We start from the raw sequence: 27,248 nt of genomic DNA on the forward strand, positions 1-27,248 counted from the left end.
ACTGCATACACACTAGTCTTGTTTTAGACGATAAAGGGAAGAGCGGACGTCCCTTTAGCAACTTTTTACAGCCATGTTGTTGTGAGCAATAATTTTAATTTCATACACATTGAAGCACCATTTGCGGGGCATGTAACGATATACCAAAGACATTAGCATAAAGGGGCAGAGCTTTCACTATAGATAACACACAAAGCCGCAAAAAAAGAGAAGGCAACACTGTCTCTTCATGCATTCCTATAAAAAAGAAGTTTATTACCATGCATAAAATTAAAAAAAAACATTTAAGTGGTAAAGTGCAATGCAATGATTATTCCCTAATAATAAAATCCCTTCGTATGTAATGGAATGCTCCATTCTCTGTGGGCATCATCGCTGATTGGTCCACAGCAGAAATGAACGCCCATGTCTGAGTGTATAAAATGACAGAAGCCTGTCTGGCGCTGAGGAGCGTGACAAGATGGCAAGTGAGGAGAAAGTGTCAGTGGGTGTTGCGGGTGAGAAGAAAGTGTCAGTGGGTGTTGCGGGTGAGGAGAAAGTGTCAGTGGGTGTTGCGGGTGAGGAGAAGGTGTCAGTGGGGGTTGCAGCTATGGAGACAGAGACTGAGTCAGAGATGGTGCTGGAAGGGCCAAAAAATGTTGAAAAAGTTAAGGTGGCGGATGGAGATACCCAAGAAGAGCAAAGAGCAAATCCAATGAGCTCAAGAGAGGTGGAGATGATGGTCAAAGTACTGGACCAGAACGACTACGACATTAAAAAAAGGTCAGCAGCACGTGTAGTGTACCTGTTTGAAGGACTTTATTTCATTATAGTTTCACACAAAGCAATGTAAACGCCTAATTTGTAACATAGTTTTTTTGGTTGTCAGAACGAAGAATTAACGGTGAGAAGGCCTGTTTAGATACCACTGATACCACTAATGTAACACCTGTTATCAAACAAGAAAAAATTGAAAAAGAAAAACATATGAAAGAAGTTAGACACGAAGGTGAACACGTATAGACAACTAAATGCTTTGGGCCGATACCTTTACCGTTATAATAACCAAAATGGTGCCTGTTTTCCAGAATATACGGAGGTTAAGCCCGCTATTATTGCGATTGCTCCACAGGGACCAAAACAAACTGATCTCGAGTAGTGTGCAAGGTGAGAAAATGAGAGTATTTCTGGCGTTGGATATAAATTACAGATATAGAAGTTTAATGGTAAACATTTTTTTATTTCCTTGTTTCGTGGGTAAAGAAATCAAAGGGAATAGAAACCCAATCGGCATCAAGACCTGATCTGCCACAAACCAGTAGCACCTTTAAAGTGTAATACTATTTTTTCCACTTGTGATATTGTAAAAAATGTTGTACTTTTTTTCCTGCAATAAAACTGTTGCATGAACACTGTGTGGTTTATTCTGGGTATTTTACAAATATTACTTAATAAAAGGGGATTTATACTTACGATAAATCTTTTTCTCTGAGTCCATCTGGGGGACACTCCTTAACCATGGGGTTGAGTCGGGGGGAGGAGTCTGGCACCCAAAGAGTTAACTTTTTTCAGCTGACAGCATATCACCCCCGCCAATTCCCACATACCTCAGTTTGATTACAAAAGCCATTAGGAAGAGAGACCAATCAACCAAGACACACCACTCAACAGAGGGGGGAGTGGAGACAAAACAACGAAAAGACGGGGGGGGGATCGTAGTGTCCCCCAGATGGACTCAGAGAAAAAGATTTATCGTAAGTATAAATCCCGTTTTCTCTTTCATCCATCTGGGGGACACTCCTTAAACATGGGGACTTACAAAAGCAATCCCTCTGAAGGGTGGGACCGCTATGATCTCCTTGCACGCAGAACACTACGGCCAAAGGAGGCGTCCCCAGACGCAAATATATTAAATTGGTAGAATTTCGTAAAGGTATGGACCGAGGACCAGGTGGCTGCTCTGCACAGCTGGTCCGCCGTGGCTCCATTACGAGCCGCCCAAGACGCCCCAACCGACCGGGTAGAATGGGCAACAATACGTTTCCGCACAGGGAGATTATTACGGACATAAGCCTCCCTAATAGTCAGGGTAAGCCATCTGGCAATAGTTTGCATAGATGCTGGCCATCCCCGTTTGGAAAAGTCAAATAACACAAATAGAGACTCTGTCTTACGTATCTTTGCAGATCTCTTAACATATATACGTAATGCCCTCACTACGTGCAAATATTTATTTATTTGTCTTTATTCCAGGAGTCTGAGGGTCCTCTCTCTACGGGACCCTGTAGGGCAGGTTTTACCTGCAGCCCCAAGGCCTTGCTAGGACGTTCCTTACCAGTGGATCCCTTGTTCTTGCGCAGAACTCTGGGACTTCCCTGTCTTTTGTTGGGTTCTTGTCCAGCAACCACCAGCTGAGGACCTACCTCCTCCAATGGTACCTCGAACACGAGAATGCTCCTCTGGGGTGGGACCCTGCACAGGGTAAGGTCGCGAAAGATGTCACCATCTTTCCCAGCAGCTTCAAAGACCTGGCTACTGACAGCCTCTTGTCTGACAGGATCCTGCCTGTCCATATCTAGGACCTCAACTTGTCCTGTGAAGACAACCTTCTGCTGCGTACCAAGTCCCTCACTAGTCTCAAGAAACTCATTCTTAGACAAGGGATTCTCTGTGACCCTTTCAGACTCTAGAAGTTCGGTCATAGACTGAACAACTCGTCTAGCCTTAGCACCCTGAATGGGTGTGACTAAAACCTTTTCCCTTACTGGAAATTCTAAGCCTGTATAGCTTTGTCTGAACGAAGCAAATCGACAGCCCTGAGCTCTTTCTGATTTGACAGAAGCCAGCGAGGTAATTTTTTTCAAAACCTGGAGGTGAGCTGGTCCCATGAATTCTATCTCGATATTCTGGACCTACTCGTCTACCGAGGACCCTGTCTGCTGCCGGGCAAACCCAAGCAGCCGTCCTCCCACCCCACCCTCTGGAACCAGAGGTGGGTGGTAGTCATGCTGCTGGTCTATCCGGCAGCTTGGCGGAAGAAGCTCTCCGCGCCACAGGGGCAAAGGATGACCTTCCCCTACGGGACTGTCTCCTGGATTCCACGGCCCCTGGACTGGTAGTCTGGCCTCTGCCAGACCCGCCCCCGTAAGGAGGCTGTCTGAAAGAACTAAACCTAGGCCTAGCCCTAGGTCTTGGGAGTATTTACAGGCAAGGACGTCTCCTTGCCCCCTGAAGCCTGTAAAATCCAGGAGTCTAATTCTGGACCAAATAACATCCCACCCGTATACGGGATGGATTCTAATGATCGTTTAGACTCTGAATCCGCATTCTAAGCCCTTAACCATAACGCCCTTCTAGCTACTACAGCTGTAGCTGAAATAGACGAAGCTATGGAGGCCGAATTATGGGCAGTTTCATATACATAGCCTGCTGCCTCTTTTAGCTGCACGGCCAGAGGCAGTAAATCTGAATCCTGCAAGGCAGACTCTAACTGCCCTGCCCAGACTTCCATGGCCCTAGCTACCCAGGTAGAGGACAATGCTGGCCTGAAGCTAATACCGGCGGCCGAGAAGATCGACTTCAGCAGGCATTCTAATTTCTTGTCAGTCGCGTCATGTAAGGTCGCTGACCCGGGTACAAGTAGTGTAGTCTGACGAACCAATCTCGCCACAGGTGTCTAGCTCTTTTTTTTTTATCACAAGATAAGAAAAACTAAATCACGTTTCAAAATTCACAAACACTTCTCCAATTTATCAGAAAATGGAATCTCCTTCTGTGTCTCTGCTAACAGCGATTTCCCCATTCTACTTAGGTGAAATCCTGCTGCTTTATCTTTCTCACATTTTGCTACCACACCGCAAAATACAGGTACATATTTATCTATGAACCAGTCAAAAGATAGTATTTCTGTTCCTTTTCCTCTATATAGAGAGTATAAGATATAATTAGTCAAGCTGAAAGGCTGCAGCAGGTTTTTCAGTAATGACTGCAATTAGCACACAACACCTGGGCCCATTTAGCATTACATTTGGAACAGACAATATGTTTGGCACGCCCAAACACTTCCACAACCTTTATCAGAAAATACAGACTAGGTTATTTAACATATCATAGTATTTCTGATTAAATAAGACATGTTTGGAGAACTTTATAGTTTTCCTTAAACACAGTTCTCTCAACACCTCATAGTCTTATAATACACATGCAAACACAGAAGAAACAAAGTGATACTTAGCGTGGAAGATATGTGTCAACAGTGCACTTCTCTCCAAATGACTGTTGCATCTGTCCTCCTTTTGAACTTTGGCGCCAAAAGGGATCTTCCACGTGCTCACTCAGCAGGGGGGGGGGGGAAGCGGTGTTCCTTAAACACATTCCCCTTCCACTGGCTCTCCTTCTGTGTTGTTTACTTTAACAGCGTTTTGCCCTTTCTCTTATATTAGGGGAAAACCTGTTAGAATGTGTTCCCCGCTAGCGCTATTCAAAGCGCGCCATCCTCAAGAATTCACTGCCATCCCCATGGGAGGAGGAACTTGGTATACTCCAGCTGGCTTCCGGGGAACCTCAGCAGTAAAGGCGCTCTCTGCCTAATGGCAGCGCCCGTCCTGCATCAGCGGGGAGAGTCTCTTGCCGACTGCTTTCCGCTGTGAGAAGCGCTTCTTACCTCTCTGCGCATGTCAAGTGATAAAGTTTAAGTAACAAATTTCAGCTTGAGCATGGAATGGATCAGATCTATCGTTCGCCTGGTCCTGCATCTACTGGTCCAAGTCAAAACACACTTGGGGCTAGATTTACTAAGCTGCGGGTTTGAAAAAGTGGGGATGTTGCCTATAGCAACCAATCAGATTCTAGCTTTCATTTATTCAGTACCTTCTACAAAATGATAGCTAGAATCTGATTGGTTGCTATAGGCAACATCCCCACTTTTTCAAACCCGCAGCTTAGTAAATCTAGCCCTTGGTCTGAGTGCATCTGGCTGGACAGAATTGAAGGTGTCCTCTCCTCTGACCGTTATAGACTGGTTTTTTTTGCAGTCCTTTTGATACGGTGTTTCCTGGTGAGTTACTGGTATCTGTAGCAATGCTCCTCATATTAGAATCTGTCAGAAAGTTGTCCAGCAAAGACAAAGATATTAAATAGTGATACTTTAAGGATAGATATAATAGGTCTAGGTTTGCCCTCAATCTAATCTTAACATGCTTTTCATACCCAGCCCCAATAAACACCCTTGAACCTGTTTACAGTTATCTATATCTCTAACACATGTAGGAATCCAAGAGGGTTATTTGATCATTAAGTGTTTCAGTCCCATCCATCTCTTCCTCCATTGGACAAGACAACTTTCCCTACCATCTGCCCACATTAAGTAATCAATAGCTCATAAATTTTGCTATAGTAAGTTTAATTATACACATATTTCCTCCAAACTTCACCAGATATTTTGGAGTGCTATTTTATGTCAGTCTTAATAAATTCAATTATTTCATACATTTATTCTGCCTTTATTTATTGGGTTTTCTTAAGACCTCAGCAAGTATTTATATGTATCAAGCTCAATTAGTTTAGATACTTTCTCACAATTCTTTCCCAAATATTTCTTCATAGATCCATTGGACCTCAAAAGGTCTTTCTTCAAAAACTCCATCAATCCACTCCCATTTCTTCAGAGAAAAATAGGACTGACTCACTGCTACTAAGTACCAATCTTCTGTGTACATTACACTTTGAGGCTCACTGTCACATACTGTCAATATTTTATGCACAACACTTTCACACACAGAAATTATTCGGTGATCTAACACTACAACGGATAATATTCCTACATACAGGAGTGATATACCGATTTGCACACCCATAAACATTATTTTTCTATGCCTCCAATCTATATCACAAATAGGGCATGTGGCTCACAGCCGTGTGTGACGTTCTAGCCCCTATTACCAATAAACTCCTAACTTCAAAATTTAGTTTTTTTTCGGTAGGTAGTGTGTATCGGTTCATTCATTAGCACTTTAAAATGACACTTAGCAACAAAGACTGTCTACAGCTAAAGACTATACACCATTTCAGTGGCACATCAAACCTACTAATGAATTGAATAATTTAATTGTTTCTCAATCTTTAAAACAATTCAGTGGCTGAGGCAGGCATGACTCCCTTTTCATGACGGGACACTCGGGAGTATACAGCTTCCTTAATCTAAAAGCCATCTCTAACTTCCCACAGGTGGCATCAGGATGAGTTGCTCATTGAACAGCATTCTGTAAATGGAAATGACAGGTCATCTCTGACTAATATGTCCTGAATGCTTCAAACAGATTGTCATGAGGTGCAATTTGGGAAGCCCACAAGTCAACAATAAGGGGCAAATTCATTAGCATTGCATCTGCAGCACAAAAGCTTTCAGCGCAGGAATTTGCCTCACCTGAGGATTCGTTTGCCATTCTTATCAAAGCACAAGTTGGATGCCTCATCAGACACACTTATCCAGATTGATACCATCAAAATGGCAACTAAATGAATTGCGTCCTCGTTGAGCAGCCAAAACCTTAAAAACAAGCTGCTACAAAGATTCTACAGGAAATCACCCTCAATCTGGTTGGAGATATCACATCAGGAGAGAGTGATTGTTACAATGCACTGGATTACAAAGTGTAATTGGATCTCTTATAAATAACTTATGGTATCATTTTTTTATTTTTTTTTTAGAAGAAAATAGCGCTAATTGCAAATGTACTTATTTTGATATTGTGTGTATTTTGGTAAAGGAAATATCTTTATTTCTGAGACCAGGGTAGGAAATTGATTTTTTTTTCTATTAACTTTGCGAGAGGAAATGCATTATTTCTGAGGTATATACCTGATGCAATAAGCATTTGTTGAGGATGTCTTGTGTATTTTGGTGTAGGGAAATGACTTGTTTGGAGCTTTGTTACTTTTCTTTGGGAATTCTCAAGTTAGCAACAGAATGGAGGAAATGTGTATTCTGCAACTGTCTGAAGAAAGGACCCATGTTAATTGGACCCTCACACATCAAATGTCTAACACCTGAAAGCACAGGAAGGTTTAATTAGACTTGCTGTTAGATTTCCTCTCTCTTTAAAACAAGATGAAGGAAATCACAGCAAGTTTTAGGATATCACAGATAAGTGTAAATATTGTTAGCTTTCATTGCATGTAAATCCATGTTTGGGTAAACATATTGCATCCAGATACTAAAAAAAACTCAGACTTCACGGGGCTGGCTTACCCTGCGAGGCTGTGTCCAAAACTGTATAAAAAAAGCACTGTTTTGTATGGAAAATTGTTCATCTTGTTTCATCTGACCTGCTCACTAGTATCTTCAACCAGTATGAGCAAACAAACATTACTTGCTTCAAAGACTTGCTTGGAAACTTCTCTATCCATGTGACATACAGATTAGACCCAACTCTAATCCGTTCCCGGCTGTTTCTGAGCTTTGAACCCAGTTCTCCAGTACCATCGCTCTGCCCGCTACCCAGCAGCTCTGGTCAGTGTGAGGCCAGGGGGGTCCCATCCACTGCAACCCTGATCCATAGGAAGAGATCAGGGGTACCAGCCCAGAAACACCGGTAACTGTGTACACTCGCAGCGTCAGTTATCCAGAAGAAACCAGGTACTGGATGTTGGTAAGGAGTCCAGTAGTGGCAGCATTTGTAACTGTGTGGCCTTTTGTCCAGAGTGCTCAAACCTTTCCGAACAGTGTAAACAGCATGTGATGTAGGAAATCACAGCAAGTTATAGGATATCAAAGATAAGTGTAAAAATTGTTAGCTTTGAATTGCATGTAAATCCATGTTTGGATAAACAAATTGCATCCTGAATCTAAAAATAACTCAGACCACAAGTTGCTGGCTTACCCAGTGAGGCTGTGTTCAAATGTGTATAAAAGCAGCACTATTTTGTATTAAAAGTTGCTCTTCTGCTTTCATCTGACCTTAGCACTGGTACCTCCAATCAGTGTGACTGCAAATAAACATGACTTGCTTCAAAGACCTGCTAGAAAATATCTTCCATGCTGAAAATCCTGTGACCTACAGATTAGACCCTAAATCTAATCTGTTCCCGGCTGTTTCTGAGGTTTGGACCCAGCTTTTTTCCGGTATTACCGCTCTCCCTGCTACCCTGCAGCTCTGGTCAGTGTGATAGGTCAGGGGGGATCCATCCACAGCAACCCTGATCCATAGGAAGAGGTCAAGAATACCAGCCCAGGTACACCAGTAACGGTGTATACTCGCAGCGTCCGTTACCTAGCAGAAACCTGGTACTGGATGCCGGTAGAGAGTCCAGTGGTGCCAGCATTTGTAAGCCTCTCCTACTGCGGCAAAATGGCTCATTTGGGATAACGAAAGGAAACAGTGGCATAGTAAGCCCAGCCGGATCCCAGCAGCAACAGACAGGGTGGCATAGGCAGTACATCCTGTCGCAGATTTCTGGTGGCAAGCGGTGGGATAACCCCGGGCGTTTTTTTCGTGCCCAAGTCAGGAGAGCCGAGTTATTCAGGAGAGGAATAACTGCAGTCAGGAGAATGCACATGATGTCTAAATGCAGTAAAATGTCCAAGGCGGACCTTGAGATACTGTGCCAAGCAAAGAAGTTGGAAATTTCTTACAAAGGGACAAGGAGCGAAATGAAAAAGGCGCTGAGAGCCTGGGAGGCGCAGTCTGGGTCAGCAGAGGAGGAGGCTGATAGTGACCAGGAGGAGACATTAACTTCAAATCTAGAGGTACCTGCAGTAACATTCCAGAACACAGTACCTGTTCCCAGCAACAGTCACCCAACACAGAGTGAACCTGTTCTCAGCAACAGTCACCCCCCACGGAGTGAACCAGTGGTGCAAGTTCAACAGCGTGATGATGTACTAATGCAGCAGCTGGGGTCCCTAGGAGACAAAATAACTGAGGCAGAGCGGATGCTTATCATCAAGTTGTGGGGCAATCGTTGGGCACCGCCTCCTGCTCGGCCCGTGAACAGCAGCAAGCTGCACCCAGATTGGGGTTTCTTCACTTTACCAAATTTGGTGACACTGGAGATATACAGGGACCCTGCTACGGGGTCTGGCTCTGCTCCCTGGATGAAAATAATACCAGCAGAGAGCATTGAGAAACATTTGCAGGTGTTCGAAAGGTCTAGTACTTCATCACTTACCCAAACAGGAGTGGGTGAAGACTCTGGTTCCCACAATACAAGGTCAAGCAGTGGAAGCTTATCGCGGAGTGGCCCCAGACGACTGTGCGGACTACGACACGATAAAGTGGGCCTTCCTTAAGCGCTATGTTATTACCTCGGAAAACAGAAGTTTCGGTATTTGGCTAAAAGCACCCATATCAGCCATGAGAAATTTGCCAACCAGTTGCGGCAGTTGGCAAGAAGATGGATTAATGGATCCGACGCCAAGTCCTGGGTAGAATTAGTGGACTTAAATTTGCAGAGACCAATTTCACCATCGGTGTGCGCCGGAGGTGAAGGAGTGGGTATTGGACCGTAGCCCAGCAACCCTGGAAAAAGCGGCCCAGCAGGCGGATCAGTTTGTGGCAGTGAGGCTACACTGGCTGAAGCCCCAGGTTATCTGCCAACCCCAAAAGACTGTACACAATCAGGGGGGCACCCCTCTTCTACTCACCCCCAAAAGCAAGTACCTAAACCTTCGGGTATCATTCACCAACCACCGCTCCGCCCTGTGCCTGGGAGTCATCAGAGACCACCGGAACCCAGGCTGGAGAAGTTCTACAACTGTGGGAAAACCAGTCATTTAATGGACGGTCCCACAGCCCCATCAGCCCAGACTCGTGCTTCTAATCAGAGTCCTGGGGCCCGGCTGACTTGCTTAACTGGCAAAGGTGAGCCAGAAGAGACTGTTTCCACCTCTGCCAGCCCAACTGAGTATGGCTTGTCTGAAGTTGACTCAGCAGACAGCGTCACCTGTTTGTCCAAAAGACCCCCCAAAAAAATGGAGAAACCTGCAGCCGGTCCAAGTGGGACCCCTGCAGAGAGAAAATCAGAGAACAGAGGCATCGATAACCATAGTGAGCCCCATCTTATTGATCCTGCTGCAGTACTGCAGAGTTGCACTGCCAAAGAAACCGTGGCAGATGGACTGGATAAGGAAGTGCCTGTTGAAAGGGTGTATTTGGACTGGGGAGATGGCCAGGAGTTGCGAGATGTTGTCGTTATGGATAGCCTCCCAACTGACGTGTTCTTAGGCAATGATGTTGCGGGTGGAACTGTGACCGCATTTCTCAACTCTTTTACCCAGAGCCAAGTTGCTAAATGACAGTCTTCAGGATCTACACCTGCACAACCCAGCCCAGAGGTAAAGACCACAGCTGCTATTTCTTCAGGAAACAGCCAGCCATTTGCCTCTGGAAAGACTACGTGACCTAGTAACGAAGAGGATGTTGCCCCATACCAACCTGATCTTGTGGGGGTGCCCGGTGATGCTCCTGTCCCTAGTAGTGTGCCAGCTCCAGTGGTGAGAATAGCTGACCACAGTGATCCCCCTTTGACTGACCCTAGTCGCCCGAACATAGACCCCCCCCTGCAGCATATCCTTAGACTTAGAAGATATGAGGGCCGCATAAAAGAGTTCAAGGCAGCTCAGCTCTCTGATCCCTCACTGGAAGGCATGAGGCGCCAGTCTGGCGGCAGCCTTCCAGCGAAGGAGGTGGGGAGTGTGACCTGGCGTAAAGGGTTGTTGTACCGTGTAGCTAGGAAGGCAGATGGGGATAGACTAGTCCGGGAACAAGTTCAACTGGATGTACCACACAGGGCATTCGTGCCCAACTAATGTCAGTTGCCCATGAAATCCCTATGGCGGGACACCAGGGAAGAGACCGAACACTAAAGCATCTGACACAGATCTTTTCCTGGCCTGGATTGTCAGATGATCTCTGGCCTACTGTAAGTCCTGTGATGTGTGTCAGCGTCTTGCGTGCCCCAGTGCTCGTGCTTCCCTCAGGTCCTTGCCAATAGTATGGGAACATTTTCAGCGAGTGGCTGTGTACATAGTAGGTCCCCTGCCTGTGCCCAGTAGATAGGGGAAGAGGTACATCCTCACCATGGTGGACTACGCTACCCAGAGGCTGTAAGCTCTGTCCTCCATAACTGCGGAAAGGTTAGTGGACGCACTGCTAGGTGTATATTATGCAGAGAAGGGTTTTCTAGTGAGATCCTAACCGATCAAGGGACACAGTTCATGAGTGAACTGGTCCAGTGTCTCGGTCAAAGTGCTGAGTGCAGCAACTCCGTACTGCACCCTGATATCCCCAGACTAATGGACTGTGCGAGCGGTTCAATGGCACTCTGAAGCACATGCAACGGGCATTTGTAACTTCGGATGGGGGGGGCAGGGGGGACTGGGAACGCTACCTGCCGCACCTCCTGTTTGCTTATCGCCAGGTGCCGCAGGAGTCTACCGGTATCTCCCCCTTTGAACTACTATATGGCCGCAGAGTCTGTGGACCTCTTGACCTGTTCCGGGAGTCTTGGGAAGGGGAGCTACCCACCCAGGATGTCTCTGTGGTGGAGTATGTGTTGAAGCTCAGAGATCGGTTAGAGACTCTCAAGGGGCTCTCGCAGGCTAACCTTGCGGAAGCACAGGCGAAACAGAAGACTTGATATGATCAAGGCGCGCGTGCCAGAGAGTTTGAGGTAGGGCAGAAGGTTCTTGCTATGATGCCCAAGCGCCAGAACAAGCGCCAGGCTGCCTAGGATGGACCGTACACGATCTTAAAACACCTGAGTAACATCACTTACACAGTGTCATTGGACCGCCTATGCCACCCTGTCTATTGTTGCTGGGAACCGGCTGGGCTCACTTTGCCACCGTTCCCTTTCACTATCCCAAATGCGCCCTCACCGCAGTAGGAGGGGCTTACAAATGCTGCCGCCACTGGACTCCTTTACCGGCATCCAGAACTGAGTATCTTCTGGATAACGGACACTGCAAGTGTACCCCGTTACTGGTGTACCTGGGCTGGTACCCCTGACCTCTTCCTATGGATCAGGGATGCTGTGGACCTGGCCTATCACACTGGCCAGAGCTGCTGGGTAGCGGGCAGAGCAGTGGTACTGGATGCTGGGTCCAAACCTCAAACAGCCGGGAACGGATAAGATTTTGGTAAAAAAAAAAAGGGGTAAGCGCTCTCTTGATTGTATGCACCACCTCTTAAATAATAGTACAATTAGGGATTAAAGAGAGGGCGCAAAAAACAAATGATCGTGATTGATGTTTATAGCTCTTCTGTGAGTATGTAAAATTGTGTGGATGCACAGAGGCAAATCTCGATCTTGCAAAAAACCGATGTACCAAAATAAGAAAGATTTCTTACCCTACATTTCCCTATATAAGTCCCGGGACTCAGTGCATCAGTGTCCTCCGTTGAAGCTGGAATCCTTCTCCGTGTAGGCTGTGTGGACGGCGTCCCGCTGCACACCTAATGCGGAAGTACAGAATCCAAAGTGAACTACGGTGGCTGTGTGTAATCAAAAAGCAACCGGCGCGTTTCATCCAGTAAAGGACTTTTTCAAGGATGTTATTCAATGAGGGATTATGCTCTTACATAGAGGCAGCTATCACATCATTGGTTTAGACAAATAAAATGTCTTTTATGTTGGGAAATAAAATAAAAATATTTATTGGAGTAAAAATGAATGTTCATGATAAATAACATGAATCTTAAAGGTGTAACACATTAAATTGAAAAAAATCTAAATATTAAAAAAATAATAAACATAAAAACTTAAAATTTTAGCTGTTAAGGCCATAAGGTATCAGAGTTTTTGCCATGTATATCCACTTAGTCTCTTGTCTTGATATATTGGATACATAATCACCTCCTCTCCAAAATTTGTTGACTGATCTCTTTCTTATTTTGGTACATCGGTTTTTTGCAAGATCGAGATTTGCCTCTGTGCATCCACACAAGGATAAGATTTAGGGCCTAATCTGTAGGTCACAGAATAGAGATGTTTTCCAAGCAAGTCTTTGAAGCAAATGATGTTTATTTGTTAACCCTGGTTAAAGGTAAATAGAAGAACAGCTTTTAATACAAAACAGTGGTGTTTTTATACACATTTGTGGGTGGGAGATTTATCTTTTAAATCTCCCGCCCAAACTGACTTCCAGAGACTGGTTTCTGGGGTCTGGCTCTGGTACCTGGCCGAAAATAGTAGCAGGGGAGAGCACCCAGATCCCGGGACAGCAGTCCCTGCTAGTTGGAGCTCAAAGAACTTCACCTAGGGACTTAACTTCCTGGGACCCCCAGGAGGCGCAGCACCTCCTGGACCTATTTGATTCTAGGTGACTGGTTGTTAAGTCCCTCTGGCAGCCACTGAAGCTGGCTGCTGGAGGGTGAAGGGAATTCAGGGCTGCCTCTGCAGCCCCAGCACAGGGTAAGTACTCCCTTTTTATCTTACACTTAAAATACACATTTATCACAATTTGTTATACGCCGGGAGTTAACCCCTCTGGTGCTGCACTAACTACCGACGCTGCAGCACAGACACAAACATTTACATTTATTTTTATTAATAACACAACTGCCTCAACTATACATTTATACACTCCCCTTATATGTTGCAGCGCTGGGTGCTACTCAGCCAGCGCTGCAGTGCACACATTAGAATACTTTTTTATTTTAATAAAGTATATTTTTATTAAACACTTTCCATGTGGCGTCTAGCGCAAGTGATTTATCCCTCCGGAGCCAGGTATTAACCCTCCCAGCACTGCAGTCCATTTCAAGACGGCGCTCGGGGGAGAAGGCCACAGTAATTTAAGTCTACTGACTGACTTTTGATTTTAGGCTCCTAGACGCGATGTGAAAAGAAATGCAACAATTTAAGCTATGAGACCAGCCTTGTCACTAATCAAAAATGAAGAGTACTTATGACTTACAATCACTAGCTGTATATTTAAAATGTTATTTTTTGTAATGTTTCATCAAAGAATACTTAAAAATAGGAAACTTTACCCAGGCTTAAACAATACAAAGGAATCTATTTAATTGTAGGAGCTAAGAATATAATTGAGAATATTTTTTTCCCATTAAACCAAACAGAGAAAATACATTTAACACAAAAAAATTCAGTTTAAATGAGGAATATAAAGGAGATCTATATGGAAATAGGAATGAGAAAATAAATAAACACAACCTCTGCAGGGAACAAACAAACATGACAGCTTTCTGCTCATTAAAATGCATGATTACTTGTTGTTTGTTGAAGTCAGTACACTGAAAAATAAAACAATGAATATGGCGTGTGGAAAAGTTTGGTCACCCTCGTAATCAATGCTTAGTAAAACCTCCTTTGGCAGAAATCCCACCTTCTAAACAAAATAAATCAATACATAAATAGTTATTGTTGGTGAAACAGTGCAGCACAGAAACATGACATTTATGCTGGTTAATCAGATACACCAGTTCCAGTCATGGATGGGGGGAAAAAAAAAACTTCACTTCAGGTTCTCATATTCATTTATCATTTCCTACATATTTAACTCACCTGTTGAACATCTTGCTGAAAAACACACAGTTGTAATCGTTGATGTAATCGAACCTTGCGATGCTGCCATATATTCTCTAGCTGTCTCTGGTGGTGTAAAACTTCATGAATGGCATCCAAGACATGATGCACAGCCTTTGAATAGTTAGCGGAAGCAGTCAGGGAATCACAACTACCAGGAGTTAACGGCCGCTGAAGTTTGTCGAGCAGTGCTTTTCCATCTTGGCTAACCTGTACACAAAAATAAATGCTATTAACCCAAGTTATTCTAAATGTACAGTTTGGTTATGGCATGGCTGTTGTAAAATATAGCTAGGCCTTCATTCCTTCTATTTTTATTCCTACAATGATAAATATTTTAGATTTGCATGGGTTTCCTCCGGGTGCTTCCTCCCACACTCCAAAAACATACTGGTCGGTTAATTGGCTGCTAACAAATTGACCCTATTCAGGTGTGTGCGCGCGTCTGTTTCTGTGTCTCTGTCTGTCTGTGTGTCTCGTGTGTGTATCTTAAGGAATTTAGATTGTAAGCCCCAATGGGGCAGGGACTGATGTGAGTGAGTGCTCTGTACAGCACTGGGGAATTAGCGGCGCCATATAAATAAAAGGTGATGATGATGATGATTTAGTGATAAACGCAATAAGAGTGCAGGCACAAATCAGTTGCATTTCAATTACAGTGTAGCAGGATGAGGATTTTACAATACAGATGGAGCTCAGTGTGCCATTCCAAACCCTTATTGCATCATGTGCCATGTGACTATGGTTGCCGTGGTAGTGACATGACAATGTGGAAACTTTGCTGAATTATACATTATTAAGAGCCTGTATGAACAAATCAAGGAAAAACTGTACTTACAATGTTTCTTGTGTCACAATGATGTAAAAGAAAATAAACCTAAAAAAAAAATATTTTTTTCATGGGACTGCAACTCCTTTTTCTCCTGGCTATACCTTTTCTATTAGGCTCCATGGTAGCTATATGTTAACATTTAATTTGTGTTTCAGCTGAGACAAGTTTTCAATACCTTCAGTCAGGTAGAACATATTTTTTCATTCATCCATGGGGGACACTGGAACACTGGGGTATAGAGTGTGTTGCTAAGAAAACAGGAACTTTAAAATTACCAAAGCTCCAGTTCCTCCATTCCCTACCACCAGTAGCTGCCTAGGGGGAAATGTTTCAAGTTGAGAGTTTTCCGGCAGGATTGAAAAGTGGAGATGTTGCCTATAGCAACAAATCAGATTCTAGCTCTCATTTTGTAGAATGTACTAAATAAATGATAGCTAGAATCTTATTGGTTTTTCAAACCCGCCAGAAAACTCTCAGCATGATACATTTACCCCTAGGTCTCCAGTATTTTTCAATGCATGCAAGCGCTGGGCACATTTTCGGGCTAGGACCAGCACAAGACCAAGCACTGGTAGTGCGACAATCAGTTAAGTGGCTCCCTGCTCCTACTTTCAGACAGTCTCCAAAAGGAGTGTCTGTAACTCCACTGGTGGCTGAGGAATGACAACCTAAAAAGGGGTCACCTGTTCGCCATCTGGGACTGGACATTGTTGACCATGGATACCACTTTTCAAGAATAGGGGAGCTTCAGCACAGGTTCCAGTGTCTTGGGATTCTGGGAAAAGTCAAATCTTTCAATAAATGTGCTGGATCTTTGAGCAGTTGCGGCTGGGTCTCCCCCACCTCCAATGTGCTCAAGATAGCTGCTGCAGCATCGGGAGGGATAATACCCGATGCTGTTGCACCAAATGGGTTAAACCTGGGAAATGTAAAAATATATTAAATGGAATGATTAATTTAAACGTATACACTTAATGTAAGGGCACCAAAAGGGTTATTTGTAAATGGATTTATTTTCATTTTGTTCATGTATTGTTTCTGAAGAATGTAAATTACATGCTAATTAAGCCTTTTGATTTGAGTGTGACAATCATCTTTTTAGCTTGAATGCAAGGAAGGGGGTCATTACCTTTCTATCCAATGTGTTCGAGATATAGGGAAACTATCTGAATAATGAACAGCAAGTAAACTGGGAAATCCCAGTATTATGTAAGTTTTTTTTAAGTTTAAATTGTGTTAATTCCAAGTTTAGAGAGAATATTGTATCCTGATGCTAAATACTGAAAGTGATAACTCAGACTGCTCGATATGGGAAGGGGGCTGGATTACCCCATGCCAACATGTCAGAAACTGTAGGATTATCACTAGTATCTTTAACTAGTGTTTAATAGTCCTTATAGAGACCCTTTCTGAGCAATAAACCTCACTATTTCAAGATCCTGCTTTGACATTTATTCTTCTGCTGTAATTCCTGTGACCTACAGATTAGACCTCTCTAATCCGTTATCTTGCTGTTCTGAGGTTTGGGACCCCGCATCTAGTGCCAACACTCTGCTCGCTACCAGGGCTGGATTAACCCGAGGTCTAACTGGGCTATAGCCCAGGGGCCTCGGGCATCGAGGGGGCCCTTCAAACTCCTCAGCAGCATTATTGATCGATGCCCGATCGATGCTGCTGAGCACTGTCAGTGCAGTCCTCCGTCCCGGCGCGCTGTAGTCTGCTTACTGAGGATATCTCGCGAGAGTTCATGAACTCTCGCGAGATCTCCTCAGTAAGGAGCTTACAGCGCGCCGGGACGGAGGACTGCACTGACAGGTAAGTGCTTGGGGGGTCCTCGCGGGGGGTGGGGGGCGGCGGACGGCTCACATTGGGGGCCTCGCGGGGAATGGAGGGCCCCTTAGCCCAGGGGCCTCCATTCCCTTAATCCGGCCCTGCTCGCTACTCTGCAACTCTGGTCCATTGTTAGAGGGCACCATTTACAGCAACTCTGATATGAAGTCAGAGGTCAAAAGATACCAGCCCAAATGCCCAGCAAGGTCCTCTAGCAGCATTTACCCAGAAGGAAGTGGTTCCAGGTGTGGGTAAAGGAGCCCATCGGTGGCAGCACAGAGTCTCTATAGCATTTAATAAAGGCATGTTGGCAAGGCAAGGCAAGTCGAACACCACAACTGGGTGGCATAGGCGGTCCATCCTGTCACATTTGTTTTCTACGCTTTAGCTGCAGAGTGGCAAGAAAGGGCCACCAAGAGACAATGCCATGGCGGGGTCACTAAGAGCGCCCTGGCCATGAGCTACACCACCAGAATTTTGCATGGGTGTAACAGACTGTTTCCAGCCATTGCAACAGTCTTCATCCCATCCACAGAAATGCCAGCTTTAAAAAATTTAAGTTGCAAAATAGCATGTTCTTAAATGAAGACCAGAATAAGATGACAATCGCTGGTTGCCAAAGTGAGAGTACAATAGTTACCCAGGGATCCACATATTGTAAGGCTGTGGGGATTTTTTCCTGACATATTTCAGTTTAATATTTGAAGTATCCCAAACCACCATGTGCATCAATATCATATACTAGCCAGCTTTCTGGCTATTAATTACAACAGAGGGAACAGGAGTCCATTCTAGGAGGAGAAATTCTGTACAAACACTTGAGTGCTTCAATGCCAAGTGTAGCTAGAAAAAAAAATCTCCAAGATACTTCATTTTCTCTAAGTGGTTGTGATGATTTAAGCACCAATTCATTATAAAAAAAAATATGAGGCCTACATAAAGAACCTTACATATAAACACGATGCATTGGATAAACAGGTACTCCCAAATGACTTGGAGGCTCCTCAGGACAATTGGGCTAAAATGATTGGTGATGAATACTGTCTGATGAAAACAGTCCTGAACACTTTTTGTTGTTTCAATTTACTCCAACACAGTCAGCAAGCATGTAAAATGTTGCAACCTTCCATATACAAGGTTTACTATGAATCTTATTCATATGTATTAATTGCTTTATATGTAGTCCGGGCCGGTATTGCATTCTCCAGTGGCTCCCCCCCTGCACTGGGTCGGTGCATGCGCCACAAATGCCTGTTCGCCACTTCGCTGCACTTGCGTGAAAGGGTGCCAGTGAGCATGTTTGGAAGAGGAGTCGCAGAACCCCCCTCTTTCCAGCCTGTCAGGTGGCCTGGTAGATTCCTCAGAACACCATCTTCTCCCATGCTCACTCCCCAACACATCAAAGCACCCTCAAAAAGTATCAAGACACATCCTCATAGCTTCTAAGTCTCTTATTGCTCTTAATTGGAAGAAGGAAGTACTACTCAAGCACTAATTCATAAAATATGGCAAATACATAAGCTGGAACAAGTCACTAGCATCATACATGACCACCCCTTTCAACTTTCCAATACCTGGAACGCCTGGAAATCCTACTGTGACGACAGTCCATCGCCTGCCACATAATTATCCCTCCTTTGTTTCCTATAAACTTTTTATTTACAAACTGGTCACCACTCCCGCTTTTCCTCTTCCCAACATCCCCCCCCCACCCCAGACCCCCGTCCCTCCCTTCCTAACCCCCAACTCTCACAAAGTTCTTCCGTCCCAGATTCATTCTAGGTTCTCCTCTTTCTTGACAAATTCTGTACTTCAAAATTGTTTGTTATCTGGTTTAACTTCCTTAAACCATGTATATTACTTGTTCAAATAGACACTGTACATCCCCATCCCTCTTTTCCTTCTGTTCCCCATTCTTGCAATAAAGGAAATGTGTTTTTTTTTGTTTTTTTTAAATAATAATTGAAATCCCTCTAAAATGGCTCCTGGCATTATCTCAATATGGTCCTGTAAAGAATTCAATATGAAACAAACTTTGAAAAAAAGTTGCCACATTCAGTAAACTTACAAAACGCATATTGTAGATCTTTATATTTTTGTAGTGTGCAGATGACCATTCCACATTCATTAAAAGTTGCGCTACGGTCAACAATAATGGAGGGGGCTGTATTATAAATGTTTTAATGCAGGAACAAGCATAGTACATAGTGCATTTTCCTGCACATGACACACCAGGTACCAGCAGGGCCATCAGTTTCTTGGCTAACTATATTTACAAATCAGCTCACACTGATGGCTGTCAGCTAGATGTTATCAACATCTCCCAGCAGTCTTTCCTCTACAAGAAACAAGCAAGACTGGCAGACAGTGAGAACATCAGATTTAATGCATTCTGCTGAATCCTGTGGCATACACACAATGAAGCCCTTAAGGGGCCTCAAATTATCAAATGGCATCATTGATAGCAGCATTACTTGTAGAAACCTACCTCAGAATAAGCCAATGTGATATGTTCATAAATCCCTTGATGATGATGTATGGCATCCTCTAAATCTTGAAGCTCAGACGGAAGCTCTACTTTACCGCAAGCCTTACACCATGAATCAACATTGCTCATGTACTACAAAAAAATAAGGTACAAATAATTATTTTCTTAGCAAAACAGAACATTAACAGAACCTGTACATTTTACTCATGCATGTGCCCTTATGAAAACAATGTCTAACATAGACTGTTCATAATAACACTGTTAAACAATTATGAACAAAACCCATATTTAGAGAGAAAAGTATTAATATAAATTAAACTTTATTGATTAGACCAAAGAAATGTGCTCGTCTTGGGACACATGTGCAGCAATACCTGGCTAGTTAAAAGTTGAATAGCTTTTTCTTTACTCTATACCACTGTTGAAAAAAATAGCTTGAGTATTTCTTTAACCTTGCATCAGAAAGAAAGAAATGAACACAAAAAACAATGACTAACAAAAAGCTTAAATTACAAAGGGTAGCCTATCATTCATACTTGCTTTAACAACACGTTGTGTGATTTCATCAATCTTAAGTCTTACAGAACAATACTCTTGAAGAATGGATCTACCTGCATTCAGCTACAGGAACTCCAGTATTATGGTTTAATTTGCCTGTACATAGCAGACAGTGTAAATGTAAGATGGATGTCACACTAGCTCTATGAATGCTGCTTGAAAACTGCCCATGTTCAGAGCACATAAGGAAGTGGAGTCACAGTAGAGGAAGTAGCTTGTGACCACTGTTTAGAAATCTAAGAGGATTGTGGCAACACAAATAAGGCCTTAATCTACTTGTCTCATTTCATGTTACCCATCCATTTGCTTAAAAATATTTCTGAAGACAAGTCTGCACTCTCAAACCATAAAGGAAACGGACAGATCAACAGCCGTTGTGCACATATCCGTACTTACGAGCATGCAAGCTAAACGCTTCAGCATTACCTGCAGTGAATCATCTCTAAAAGAGTAGTTTGAAAATGTGAACACACCAGACGCCTCTATAACAGCAAACATGTCCATCCACTTAGGAAAAAAGCCAATATAATTTCCAGTTACCAATACTCGACATTCAAGTTATTGTATGCAGGTACAAATACATTTACAATGGGCAAATTGATAGCTCAAAAATACAGGTACAAGAGTGCACAGCCCGTGAAAACATACCAATTAAAACTACAGAATCACTTGTGGACATTCACCTACCTGCTCAGCTTTCTGGTGAAATACAGAAGACATATCTAGTAATGTGCTTCGTTCATCCAGAGCTGCTGCAAACATTTTCCACTCTTGCTCCAGCTGATTGGCAATCTGCTTTATCTGTTGTGAAGCATAGTGTCCAGATTCCATAAGCCGGTTGGCAACGGACATGATACGGTTTATGTTCACATACACATTCTGCAAAATGAAAAGCAGAGACAAAATGTCAGTCAATGAGTTATACATCTAAAATTTAGACAATTTCTCCACAACATTAAATAAACGTTCTCAATATCATTAGGTTATAATTGTACCTTAAGACAGTGGCGTATTCACCATGGGTGGAGGGAAAGCAGTGTACTACGGCTCATGAGTCAGGGGGCATATGGTCCAACCCTGCATCAAAAGTTATATTGGAATTAAAGAAGAGGAACTCAGAGTCCTGGTCTGGCTTGAACCAGTCTATATGGCGTCAGACCTGGCATTCTGATCCTTCCTGGAGGCTGGCCCCTCCCCAGTGATCTCTGTTCTGACTGGCTCCGCTTCCTGTTTGTCAGGCTAGGACAGGATTCACAAACATGATGCTGAGCCAGTCATGGCAGGGGCTGTTCTGATCTTCCTCACAGTGATCAGGCTGGCTCCCTTCTGTTCTTTCCCTCTGCTCTTCCCCTCTAATCACGTTCCTCCAGTATTCAGCACATGTGACCAAGTCCAAGATTCAGATGCTGCTCCCACCCCCCAGCAATCTCTGCAGGTCTAATAAATGAAGTGGGATATTAAATTAAATGTATGTGATAATGTAATGTGCGTGATGGAATATTATGGTATTACGGTGGGGTAGTATTAATGTAATTTGTGTGTGTGAAGGTATTAATTAAATATAGTGGGGCTGGTGGGGGTTTAAGGTTATATATTGGAAAGATCAAAGTAATGTGGGAGCTGGTGGAAGCTAGTAATGTAATGTGGGGGGTATTAATGAAATCAAAGGAAAATTGGAAACTTTCATTCACCAATTTCAATGTAATGCTGGATTAGATAGACATTAATCTTAGAGAGACAGGGAAGAAAGATGCATTTTATTTTTTTTAAAACATTTTTATTCGTAGTTTTTCAGATACAAGTATTGAGCGTAAAAAATATCCAGTGATGAGATATCAGATGACAGAATTGTGTTACATACATATGTTCAGTACATTTCAATCCGTCAACCAATACAGAATGATTGTAGAATTTATATCAGATGGAAAAATTATTGCGGAGTTGGTATATAGCATCGAAATTAATTGCATATCATATGTACTAAAAATATGCCTGGAATTTAAAACATTTAAAATAAAAAAAATAAAAAAATTAACAAGTAGCTTCCCTCCAGTGAAAGGAACAAAGCCGTGTTTTCAAACATTTTCAATATTTCTTTTTGCATTTTGGGTTAGAGAGAATCGTCAAACGGGCCCCATTTCTTTTAGAATCTTTCAACCCCTTTATCGATATCCGGCTAAGTGTCTCTTCTATCAAGATATAATGTACTAAAAAGTTTTTGATTTACTTCTGATCGAGTAGGGGGGGGGGGGGGGGGACAAGTTAGTTCAGTGTCCAAAAATGATCAATTTGTGATGAAGAGTACATAAATAATCTATTATTTATGTTTCATTTTATAATATATGAAGAGATTCAGTCACAATTGAATTAGCACACTGATTGGGAACAAAATCAGTCATCCTTCCCCCACTTGTAAACATGATACTTGATAATCAGGTTTGGAGCATTTGGTAATAAATTAACATATGAAAGACTGTAGCTAGGTTCTAGTCTCCGCCCACAAAAAAGGGTTTTTACTGTACACAGAGAGAGACTTCCTTTTGGAAGCGGTTGCTAACCTGAGCAGACATGAAGGGAGATACATCACGGCCTACATAGGCCCTGACTAGTATGGAGTTTGAATGGCATGAAAGGTGAGTGTGAGCGTGTTGTAATGTGTTGTTGAAAGGAAGTCACATGTGTAGAGTATATGAGAATGAAAGTTTGAATACAGATGGTAAATGTGATTGGAAAGATCTTGGTTTGTTATGGACAGTGTTACATAAATGCATGCCTTGTTGGGATAGATTGTTGGTTTAAATTAAAGCATTTATGTTATACATAGTTCTGTGGTTCAGTATTGGTTCCATGACTTGTAATAATGTTGCAATGCTGTGACTCCTGTTGTGTTTGGGATAGATTGTTGATATAAATGGAGGCGTTTGTGTTATACATAGTCCTGTATGATTCTGTGATGGTTTAATACTGTAATGAAGTTTATGAATGGAAATAGTTTGCTTTATGCAGTTTAATGTAAATGCATAGAAAGTGATGGATTATTCTGGAAGTGATCAGATTGTTAAATAAAATGTTTGCTGGATTGTTGGTTTAAGGGAAAAGTAGAGCAGATAGATCTGGTTGAAATACCATGTGTTTAAAAATGGCCGTTGGACTTGAGTGAGATGTGTGCATGCTTGTCTGTATGGATTCTTCCCCTCCCCCTTCACTACACAATGCATTCCCATACACATAGCTTAAAACATACACACACACACCTTTAGCAAAACACACACACACAATTACATATATATGTATATTACAGGCAATTAGTATGACATATTACACTAAAAACTATATTTTGTGTAAAATATTGTTACGCTGTTTATTGTTCTATAATATAATACAACACACTTTAAATGAAGTTATATCTTGCTGTGGTTATTATTGAAGCTTGTCGATTTAAGGGAATACAAAAATGATGTTTCTTGGGTTAATTTAGAAATACCTTTGCGAGGAGTTGGTTGATAGAAATAGTCATATATATAACGGTATTAAATGGTCATACATACATTTGCCAGAATATTATGGAAATTGAAACCCATAAGGAGGTAAAAAATCCTTTAACAATATGGCAATTGTGATAGTGGCAAATGACTTAACATTATGGGATTCCCTAGGGGGGACGAGGGGAGTCTAATTATTAAACTGACACAGAAAGATGGCATGTCTATCATTTGGTAGAGAAGTATCCAAAACTGAAGACAAAAAAAAAAAGACTTTATTCAAAAATCTCAGAATTTTCCTACATTGCCACACATTATGATAAATAGAATGCACAGGTATATTTAAATTTGGGACAAAGACCCGATTCATCTGGGGTATAACATCTTCTTTGAGATTGGGATACATAGGCCCGGTTAAAAAACCTTATACGAGTCTCCTGTAACTTGGTGGAATGGAGTCATTTAAATATATAATTAGTATACTTGAATTGAGCGAGAGAATCTCTTGACCAAGCACTATGTGTGTTAGGCATTTCTGATGGATGTAAATCAGAATATAGGAATCTGATTCGAAATTTTCGCTTCTTAGAAAAGTGCAATAAATCATCTAGAGTGCTAGATATAGGGAGAGATATTTTGTTGTCCGTATGTGACATGATATAATGACGTTGCTGTAAATACATAAAGAAGTGAGCATTATGTAGACTAAATTTTTCTCTAAGCTGCTGGAAGGTGAGTAAAATGCCACCAGGGTCAAAGACATTTTTTATAGAGGCAATGCCCTTAGATTTCCAGGAGGAGAAGTGGATATTATCCAGACCCGGGGGAAACGCAGGGTTACCCCATATAGCGGCGTAGTGACTCAAGTGTGATTTAGACGCTTCACTATAGCGTTCCAGGCTTCATAAGTGTCTGTAAACAAAATGTTATGCAACACCACCTCTAGAATCTGCTTTTTCGGAAGGTGAAGAAGCGCTGCCAACGAATAAGGGCAGACTAATTCAGATTCCAAAGATAGGTTCACAAAGTATTCTTGATTTAAGAACCAACCCACAGCGTAGCGAAAAAGAGCAGAGAACATATATTATATCCAGGAAACCAATTCCACCCTTTGATCTATTTTGTCTAAGTTTAGCATTATGAATCTTTGGTCTTTTTACCTCGCCAAAGAAAAATAGAGATTAGTGCACTTGTGTACATCTAATTTAGTAAAAGCGGGAGCATCTGCAACTGGCATGTTAGTTTGGGGAACATAACACACTTGATCACCATATTTCTGCCAAGTAATGATAGTGGAAGATTTTTTCCCATTATCTAAAGTGGATTCTAATTTTCTGATAATAGGTGGGTAATTAAATTTGTATAGATTATACAGAGAGGAGGGAATGAATATACCTAAGTATTTAAGTTTTTGACTAATTAAAGTTAGATATAGCTCTAGTTTGTTCGGGGTTCACCATTTTTATTTGATATAGGAAGAATCTCAGACTCTGTGGAAATCAATATTATATCCTGCATAGGTGCCATAATTTTCAATTATATTGACAATTGTGGGAATAGATTTCTCCGCATGTGACCATTAATATCATATTAATATCATTTTTTTTTATAAAACTCATCGCTCAGACCATTAGGCCCTGGTGCCTTAAAGGGTTTCAGGTTTTTCACCACATAGACAACTTCCTCTACTTGGACTTGAGCTAGGAGAGAATCCGCTTGTAAATCAGTAATGCAAGGAAGAGAATTTTTTTCCCCAGAACTGAAGTTTAGATACAGTATTGATAGGGTCCTGAGAATAAACATCCGTGTAAAACTTGTGTAAATTATTAAGTATTTCTTTTCCACCAGTCAATAGGGAACCAGCATGGTTTTTTATTGCTGTAACAACTGTTGGGAGTTCTTTTCCCTTTAAGTTAGTTAATAGAAGGCTATTTTTATTACCATGTTTATAAAACCGGAATCTAACGGCCTGGGAGTTTCTATCTGCCATTTGAGCAATTAAGTTGTTAAATTGCGCTTGTTTTTGAGTAAACAAAAACTTGTTTGTTGGGAAAGGGCTATTCTTCATGTTTTGATATGCCGTTGTAAGGTCTCTGCGTGTCGAAGTATAATTTAGTGTGTGTGTTTATATGCTAGTATAGGAGATAATACGGCCTCTAAGCACCGCCTTAGCACTGGGTCAGACTGATGGCTCTCATTGTTAAAAAGGAAGTAATGCCAGGCTGCGATAAGCATATTTCGTAATGAAAGAGAATTAGATAAATATTTCCAATGTTTAGGTGTTCCTATTTTACTTGCACTGACCATCTCTGTCCACAGCATGGCGTGGTCAGATAACGAGATGGTGTCTATGTCAGCGCCACCAAGATTGGGTAAGAGATTGGGAAACAATATATAGTCCATTTGGGACAATGTACCATGTGCTGCAGATAAACATAAACACTCTCTTGAAGTGGGGTTTAGTAAGCACCAGTAGTCTATCAAATGTAATTGGTCAGTGATGTATTTAGTGCCTACTTTGGGCAATCTGGGTAGTCGGTTGCCCCGTGCAGATGCCCCCTCCCTATCCACATTTGTAGATGCGACTATATTGAAGTCTCCGCCTACTGTTATGCTGGAGTCTAAGAAAGGGTATAGTTTGGAAACAATGTTAAGAAAAAATTGTTTGTTGTATTTGTTGGGTGCGTACAAATTACAAAACTTAAGCCTGAACCCATCAATAGTTATGTCGATGATTAAATAATAACCCTTAGGGTCTTGGATCTGTGAATGTATTGTATAAGAAATACCCTTTCTCAACAAAATAGCCACTCCACACGATTTAGAGGTAAAAGAGGAGTATGCAATTATCTTGTGTTGTAATAGGTTAAGTTTTCCATGTTCTTTATCTACCAGATGCGTCTCCTGAAGTAGGAGGACATCAGCCCTCTGTTTTTTTCAGGTATGTAAATATTTTTTTTCGCTTCACAGGGGAGTGAAAGTCACCCACATTCCATGAGCACACCTTCAGTCTATTTCTGGAAAGAGCCGACATATTTCAACTGATTATAGCTATGTGTAGAATAAGAATTAAAAGACATGGCTCTGTACTGATTCGTGAATTCACCAAGAACACCCCCCTCACCACCTCCCCTCATCAACAAACACAAAAGCGTAAAGAAAAGTTGATTCAGGAAAAATCTCACGGTCATTTGTGAACTACCAATAAGAAGAAAAAATAAATATAAAATAACAAAGGAGGGGGGGGGCGTAGCCTGGCAGCCATCGTGAGCGGCAGCAGCTTAAGAGAGCTCCGTGCATACGGGTTTAATTTGGACCCTAAAAAGTTTCCACCTGCCCCTCTGACCGGCAAAAAAGGTGTTCCTGAACCCCCCCTGGACTACGGTGACCCATTTGGAGACTGGACTCGTAAGCGGTGTAGGCGCCACCAGGTCTAACAGGTGCGTCCGGAGGCCCCAGATAGACGCCCGCCTCACTGTGACCTATACTGCGGGAAAAACCCCTACTGGCAACGCCGGAACTCTTGGAAGGC

The 27,248-nt window shown here is 42.4% G+C and overlaps 1 protein-coding gene across 13 annotated transcripts in view; it reads right to left on the reverse strand.

Annotated features, from left to right (window-relative positions):
* The window catches only part of TRIO (trio Rho guanine nucleotide exchange factor), a 535,982-nt gene that overhangs the window by 438,925 nt on the left and 69,809 nt on the right, over positions 1-27,248 (reverse strand). For all 13 annotated transcript variants that reach the window (XR_012692805.1, XR_012692806.1, XR_012692804.1 and 10 more), the window contains exons 7-9: positions 20,922-21,113; positions 19,677-19,808; positions 14,506-14,736 (exon numbers count right to left, since the gene is read on the reverse strand). Coding sequence is in view for 4 of the 13 variants with exons in the window: in XM_075212723.1 (XP_075068824.1) it covers positions 14,506-14,736; positions 19,677-19,808; positions 20,922-21,113 (555 nt within the window). In the remaining 9 variants the exon portion in view is untranslated. The remainder of the gene's footprint in view (positions 1-14,505; positions 14,737-19,676; positions 19,809-20,921; positions 21,114-27,248) is intronic.

This window comes from Mixophyes fleayi, chromosome 5 (assembly GCF_038048845.1).
Source record: "Mixophyes fleayi isolate aMixFle1 chromosome 5, aMixFle1.hap1, whole genome shotgun sequence".
In the NCBI taxonomy this organism is placed as follows: domain Eukaryota; kingdom Metazoa; phylum Chordata; class Amphibia; order Anura; family Limnodynastidae; genus Mixophyes; species Mixophyes fleayi.